Source organism: Polypterus senegalus, chromosome 15, assembly GCF_016835505.1.
Source record: "Polypterus senegalus isolate Bchr_013 chromosome 15, ASM1683550v1, whole genome shotgun sequence".
In the NCBI taxonomy this organism is placed as follows: domain Eukaryota; kingdom Metazoa; phylum Chordata; class Cladistia; order Polypteriformes; family Polypteridae; genus Polypterus; species Polypterus senegalus.
In genome coordinates this window covers 123,580,415-123,587,588 of record NC_053168.1, presented here as the reverse complement: position 1 = coordinate 123,587,588, position 7,174 = coordinate 123,580,415, and the positions used below count along the sequence as shown (strand labels likewise).

At 38.4% G+C, this 7,174-nt stretch overlaps 1 protein-coding gene across 1 annotated transcript in view; it reads left to right on the top strand.

The window, feature by feature from the left end:
• cep72 (centrosomal protein 72) overlaps nucleotides 1-6,773 on the top strand; it is a 33,497-nt gene extending 26,724 nt beyond the window's left edge. Inside the window, exons 14-15 of the mRNA XM_039737335.1 lie at nucleotides 713-824; nucleotides 5,488-6,773. Coding sequence (XP_039593269.1) covers nucleotides 713-824; nucleotides 5,488-5,626 — 251 coding nt within the window. The 3' untranslated portion in view covers nucleotides 5,627-6,773. The remainder of the gene's footprint in view (nucleotides 1-712; nucleotides 825-5,487) is intronic.
• Nucleotides 6,774-7,174: the final 401 nt, after the last annotated feature.

The following is a 7,174-nucleotide window of genomic DNA, read 5'->3' as shown; positions in this document are numbered from 1 at the left end:
TAAACTGTCCAGCTCCGTGCCTACAATAGAGCCTGCCTTCCTCACCAGTTTGTCCAGGTGTGAGGCATCCCTCTTCTTTATGCTGCCTCCCCAGCACACCACCGCGTAGAAGAGGGCGCTCGTCACAACCGTCTGATAGAACATGTGCAGTATCTTATTGCAGATGATGGACGCCAGCCTTTTAAGGAAGTGTAGTCGGCTCAGTCCTCTCTTGCACAGAGCATCGGTATTGGCAGTCCAGTCCAATTTATCATCCAGCTGCACTCCCAGGTATTTATAGGTCTGTACCTTCTACACACTGTCACCTCTGATGATCATGAGGTCCATGAGGGGCCTGGGCCTCCTAAAATCCACCACCAGCTCCTTGGTTTTGCTGGTGTTCAGGTGTAAGTGGTTTGAGTCGCACCATTTAACAAAGTCTAGTTGAGTACAGTTAGGGTGCGGTGCAAAAGGAGGTTTATGGTATGAATGTTTGGGTGAAAAATCTGCAGGAACTTCATGATGCTACTGATTCGGCACGGACCAAAACTTCAAAGGAACATTTCTAGCATCGTGATGAATCCATTCTTTGAAGGGACAAAAGGGGGACCCCACCCAGTGCTAGATAGGATTATCTAAAAAGTATCTTTTGTGTAGATCCTAAAATGTTTGGGGGTTTTTTTGTGAAATCTTGCTACTATTTTCATTCTGACTTTGAGGTGTTTTCATTTAGAGTTGCAAAGCCACAATCAGCAGCTGATGATAGAAATTGACAACCTGAAAAGGCAAGTTCAGCATTTTGACACAATACAGGAGTTAACAAGTATGCTACAAGAAAGTCACAGGTATGTTCTTAATAACTTTTCACAAAAACAATCAGAAGTAATGATGTTACCTTTCATTGGAAATGCTATCATTGAAAGTCACGTGAAATTCAGCATTCATTAAAATACGAAAAATAGCTGATTAAGAATTCTTTTTGACAAGAATTTTACGTTGTATCTTTTTTTTTCTTAAATAATTCTTGTATTTCATCAAATGAAACCTAGCACCTCAAACTGTAACATGGAACAAAAACACGAGTAAGGCCCAGTAGCAATATCATTGCAGAAAGCAGATTTTTCTTTTTGGGCAGAACTCACCCACTGCATCAGAATCTCAGCTGGCACGACCAGTGCAGGGATTCAAGTTACAGACAATAAAAAGCAATGTCATTCGATATCCTTGCTATTAAAGTATATAAGTAAGGAATGTTTGAAGTCCATTATTTTTTCAGATTTGTGACATACATTGAAGTGAAGCATGACTTGTAAAATGAAAAGAGCATCTTCCCCGGTAGCTTACCACGAGGGTCAATAAAGCACTAGAAGAAACATGAAACAAAAGCCTTAAAACTTACCAAATACAGGTGGAATACTTTTGTAACAAAACTCTTGGGACCATAAAAGTATTTTGTTATACTGGAAATTTAGTTATAACGAATATCGGGGAAAATACGTGTACTATTGTGACTAGGATCGCCAGCGATTTGCCATCTTTAATGGCACCAGTGCATAAAACCTACCAAATACAGGTGGAATTCTGTTGTAACGAAACTCTTGGGATCATACAAATATTTCATTATAATGGAAATTTCATTATAACGAATATGGGGAAAACACATATACTATTGTGACTAGGGTCGCCAGCGATTTGCCATCACTAATGGCACTGGCACAAGGACAGCACCGTAGCTGCTTTGCTGTGTCTGGTAAACAGTAAACCAAGGGCAAAGTAATTGGTTGAACTAACAGCTCCAATTTTGAATGAAGTCTTGAGACTGTACCTGCTATCTCTACACAGTAATAAAGTATCTGTATTTTCCTTGAAATCCTGGACTTACCGTCCTGTCTCTTGTGCAAATCTGTTACCCAGGTTTGACAATACCAGTATAAAAAAGCTGCACTTTTTAAACTGCAAAAAATATACATTATATGTAACTTTTTTTTATAAAAACACAGGTATGATAATACAAAATTAAGCCGAGACATTAGATGAAGTTGAAGTCACAGGTCGAAGGTTTATGGAAATTTTGCCTCCAACACATTTCTTCCCCGGTAATTTTCACACAATCCACATCCCCCTGGCCCAAATCATCACATCAGAAAACCATTCCTGGCTACTCGGCAGTAAATGAAAATTGTTAAGAGTGGAAAAAATAAGCATGCAACCTGGGAGCAGTTGGTCTTGAGAATCGTACATGAAAAATTGTTGCGTACTGCCATCGCAAAAATAACGGTTTCAGTGAGAATGTAATACATGATGAGTTGTGATGCAATCATTTTTGATATTGCGCGATCTGCAAGGTGTTGATGGTTCTTCAACCCAGCCACAAACCACCGGTAATCAGGCGGTGAAAACCATAAACGCACGTCTTGAAACGGCCATAGTGCTGGCAAAAAAAAATGCACGAAATCCAGTACAATCGCACAATATCACATCACAAAGCATGGATTAAATTTTTAAGTACAATACTCACCTTTTATGGAGGCAATCACGCATACTATTTTCAGTGGAACACATTGATCTGTGAGTCGTATAAGAACACTACCTGAGTGAACTTTCTTCATTTTCAATGTTGGGTAAGGTTTGTTAAATTTTTAATTGTAATTATAGATATGTACATTAATACTGGGGCAAAATATAGTGGTGGTGAAATGTGTGGGTAGGGGGGGCGGAAATTACCAGAAGCTAAATGTGCCGGGGGCAAGTTATCTGGACACTGTTTACGAGTGCTTTCTCCACGTCACTTTTTCTTCATTCCGGAATCAACTGTTTCCAGAATTGTTCGTTTTTCTTTCAGCGTAAACTGATGCTGTTTTTTTTTTTTTTTTTTTTTAATCTGAAAGAAAACATTGAGAACCACTAAGAAACTTGAACACTACAGAATCCACACACAACACAACTACCTACGTGGTGCATGATGGAGTACTGCCTCAGAATTTGGGTATTTGTGTGATCAGTGTTGTGCAAGTTCACACCTCACAAGAACTCGCTCAAAGTTCAGTTCTCACAGATTAAAATGAATTCATTCACATTCAGAGTTCACCATTTCAATTGTAAACTAGTTCATGTTCAATTCATTTTGTGAGAAAAAATGACCCATGAGTTTACTTTTTTCAATTTTTCATGCCTTATTAAAATTAGGCAATTACAGTGTTCTTAAATAAAATACAATAATTATGAAGACTTTTTTTCTGTAAATACACTTTATTGAGTTATACCCAGCAACAAACACTTATAACCATATATGCTAATATCCTCCCGGTCAAAAAAGAAATTAAATAGATGCAAGTATACATATAAATTACCGCTCTATTTCCAACTGTGTGACACAAATGGTGACTGTGGGAACAACGTGTAAGTGAACTAACCTGTTACACTGTCGGTCAAAATTTATGTCGCATAATGCATGTCCAACAGGGAAAAATATAAAGTTGGCCTCGCAAAGTACAACGTTTTCCTAAAAGCGAAAATGGAGCTTCGCCACATGCTCGTGTCGGCGGGGGTGCAGTTTAAACGCAAGCAGGCAGACACAGACAGGGCCTATTTGATTTAACGTTAATTTTTCTGATTACAAATAAATGGCAAAAAATTTGTATGAAATAAATATTTGTAAAAATCCACTATTTGTGCTTACTTGATTACCGTATTTGGATTCGACTCCACTCCTACATTACAGGGTAAGGCAAAATGTTTAATGTGGTCCTAAACCAGATCCTGAATATCACATAAAACTGAACTAGCTCACGTTCAAGTTCTTCACTTGCAAATACGTTACGTTAAGTTCACTGTTCTTAGAAAAATGAACTTGTTCAATGAACGCGCTCTTTTGAACTAGTTCATGCACAACACTGTGTATGATGCCACGCTTACGCTCTCGCCGAGACGGGAAATTTCGCAACAGATAGTCCTTTTGTTTCAGACAGCCTGTTGGAGGGTTCCTGAAATGCAGCGCGGAAAGTGTGTGTGTGGGCATTAACTATTCTTTGCATCGCATTATTATCTTCGTTGGCCATTTTTGGTTGAATAAAACATTTGTTACACTGAAATTTACATTTCATTAAAACGAAATTCATGTAACATGATATTGTATGAACTTTTGTTCAGGCCAACAAAAAGTATTCGTTATTCTGAAAATGTCATTACTTCAGTATTCATTATAATGGGATTTGACCAGTTCATCCATTTCAGAGCAGCAAAGGTCGATATAGTAAAATGTACCTTCCATGTTTTTATGTTTATGACAACAAAAGAACGGTGGAAAAAAAAATGTATTTTTTAATCACAGATTCTTGGCACTGTCTTTCCAGTGGGAAGGTTACAGTTGTGCTTGAAAGTTTGTGAACCCTTTAGAATTTTCTATATTTCTGCATAAATATGACCTAAAACATCATCAGATTTTCACTCAAGTCCTAAAAGTAGATAAAGAGAAACCAGTTAAACAAATGAGACAAATATATTATACTTTGTCATTTATTTATTGAGGAAAATGATCGAATATTACATATTTGTGAGTGGCAAATGTATGTGAACCTTTGCTTTCAGTATCTGGTGTAATAACTGCAACTAAACGTTTCCGGTAACTTTTGATCATTCCTGCACACCGGCTTGGAGGAATTTGAGCCCATTCCTGTGTACAGAACAGCTTCAACTCTGGGATGTTGGTGGGTTTCTTCACATTAACTGCTCGCTTCAGGTCCTTCCACAACATTTCGATTGGACTTTGACTTGGCCATTCCAAAACATTAACTTTATTCTTCTTTAATCATTCTTTGGTGGAACAACTTGTGTGCTTAGAGTTGTTGTCGTGCTGCATGACCCACCTTCTCTTGAGATTCAGTTCATGGACAGATGTCCTGACATTTTCCTTTAGAATTCTCTGATATAATTCAGAATTCATTGTTCCATCAATGAAGGCAAGCCGTCCTGGCCCAGATGCAGCAAAACAGGCCCAAATCATGATACCATTGCTACTCACAAATATGTAATATTCGATCATTTTCCTTAATAAATAAGTGACCAAGTATAATATTTTCGTCTCATTTGTTTAACTGGTTTCTCTTTATCTACTTTTAGGACTTGTGTGAAAATCTGATGATGTTTTAGGTCATATTTATGCAGAAATATAGAACATTCTAAAGGGTTCACAAACTATCAAGCACATCTGTACGTGTCTCTTTTCTGCTCAAGGTGACTGGTGTGGGTGGAGTTTTCAAGTAAAAACTGACTAGACGCACTGGAGTGGAGGGTCGTTCAGTTGTATTGAAAGCAACATTCTTCACAAATCCAACACTTTGTTTATTGGGCCAGAACGATTTACATTTTATTTACCATTATTTTTGTCTCCTATGAATGAATAAGCAGATGCTATAAAGAACACAAGCAAAAGTAGCTCAGGTGGGCACAAAACTAACAGACTCTGAGCTGAAGCCTTTTTTAATTTTTGGTTTTTTGTTTCCCCTTCAGAACGTTGGTATCAACAAATGAGCATTTGTTGGCAGAGCTGGAGGCGACGCGTTCTCGTCATAAGTCGGAAGTGGAGCAGCTTCACTGGAGTTACAATGAACTTAAAAAAACTCTGGATGTATTCCCACACCGCGCTTAAGCGCACAGCCAGCCTGTTCGTTTTTTAAGGTCACTTGTCCAGTTGTCGTTATGTTCGAGTATCTGTTTTTATGTGTATTTTTAGAATGCTTTAACAATTTTATCGTAAAAATCACTGTGCCTTAATTTAAAAGAGCTTTTGTTAAGTCAAAGCAGGTTCATTTTACTGTACAGGAGCATGTAAATAGGAAAAATAATTATTTTTTTATTTTCTTTATAAATTTAGCTGTTAATTAAAGCTGCTTACCAGGTAATTTTTGTTTTTTTTCCTGAGCTTTTTAGGTTTGGCTGCTTTGATATTTAACTATGATAATTGTCTTCTTTTGACATTTAATGTTTAAAACATTTCTAATTATGAATCGTTTCTTAATGACGTACTAATTTATTATTATGTAATATAAATATGACTCCTAAATGTTATCTGGTGAGAATGTCATGTTTTAAGTTTTAGATGTGTTCAGCATTAACGTAAGTAACGTCATTGTGTTGTCTCCATGACTAAATGGCAAATTAGCGGCCAATGCCTCCTATGACAACGGACTGAAGTAAGCCATTCTCATAATCGTCTGCAGTGTCTTCTCAAAGTATTCGGACCCCTTCGCTTTTAAGACATTTCGTTATCGTGCTGTTTTAGACGAAAATCATTTAATTCCTTTTTTTTTCCCTCAAGCAACACCCAATACCCCCGAATAATAAAGTAAAAACGAGATTTTTCGCAAAAATTTTTTTAAAATAAAAAAATGAAATTTCCCACTGACACACATACTCAAGGCCCTTTCCTCAATACTTAGTTGAAGCCCCTTTGGCAGCGATTTCAGCCCAGAGTCTTCCTGGGTCTGACGTGACAAGCTTCACACAACTGCATTTTGGGGATTGTCTGCCATTCTTCTCTACAGGTTTCCTCAAGTTCTGTCAAGTTGGATGGGGACTTTTGGTGGTCCACTGCCAGAGATGTTCGATTTGGTTCAAGTCTGAGCCACAAAAGGACATTCCCAGAGTTGTCCTGTTGGAAGGTGAACCTTCGGCCCAGTCTGAGGTCCATAGCACTCTAAGGCAGGTTTTCATTGAGGATAATTCTGTACTCTTCCTCTCCATTCAGCTTTCCCTTAAACCTGACTAAGTCTCAGAGTCTCTGTTACTGAAAACCAACCCCACAGCATGATGATACCACCATCATCTGCCAGCTTTGGAATGGTGCTGTGCAAGTGATTTGCACTGCCTGGTTTCTCCAGACATGATGCTTAGAACTGAGGTCATACAGTTGAATCAAACCAGAGAGTCTTATTTCTTGTATTTAGTGTCAGGTTGGGGAGCATGCAGTGGTACGGCGCTTTGCCACACCCACCACACGACAAAACCACTCGGGTTCCTGGTTGGCAACCCCCTAGGCAGACACAAGGTCCAGTCCCATCCCCCTGAAAATGACCCTCTATCTGCCACAGGCAGGTGTTACGTGGGCATCCCCTTGACCTGGTCCAGCTGCTTGGGTCCTGTTTTGTCTTGGTAGAGTATTATATTTTACTGTACTTTCCCCTTTTGTATTATTATT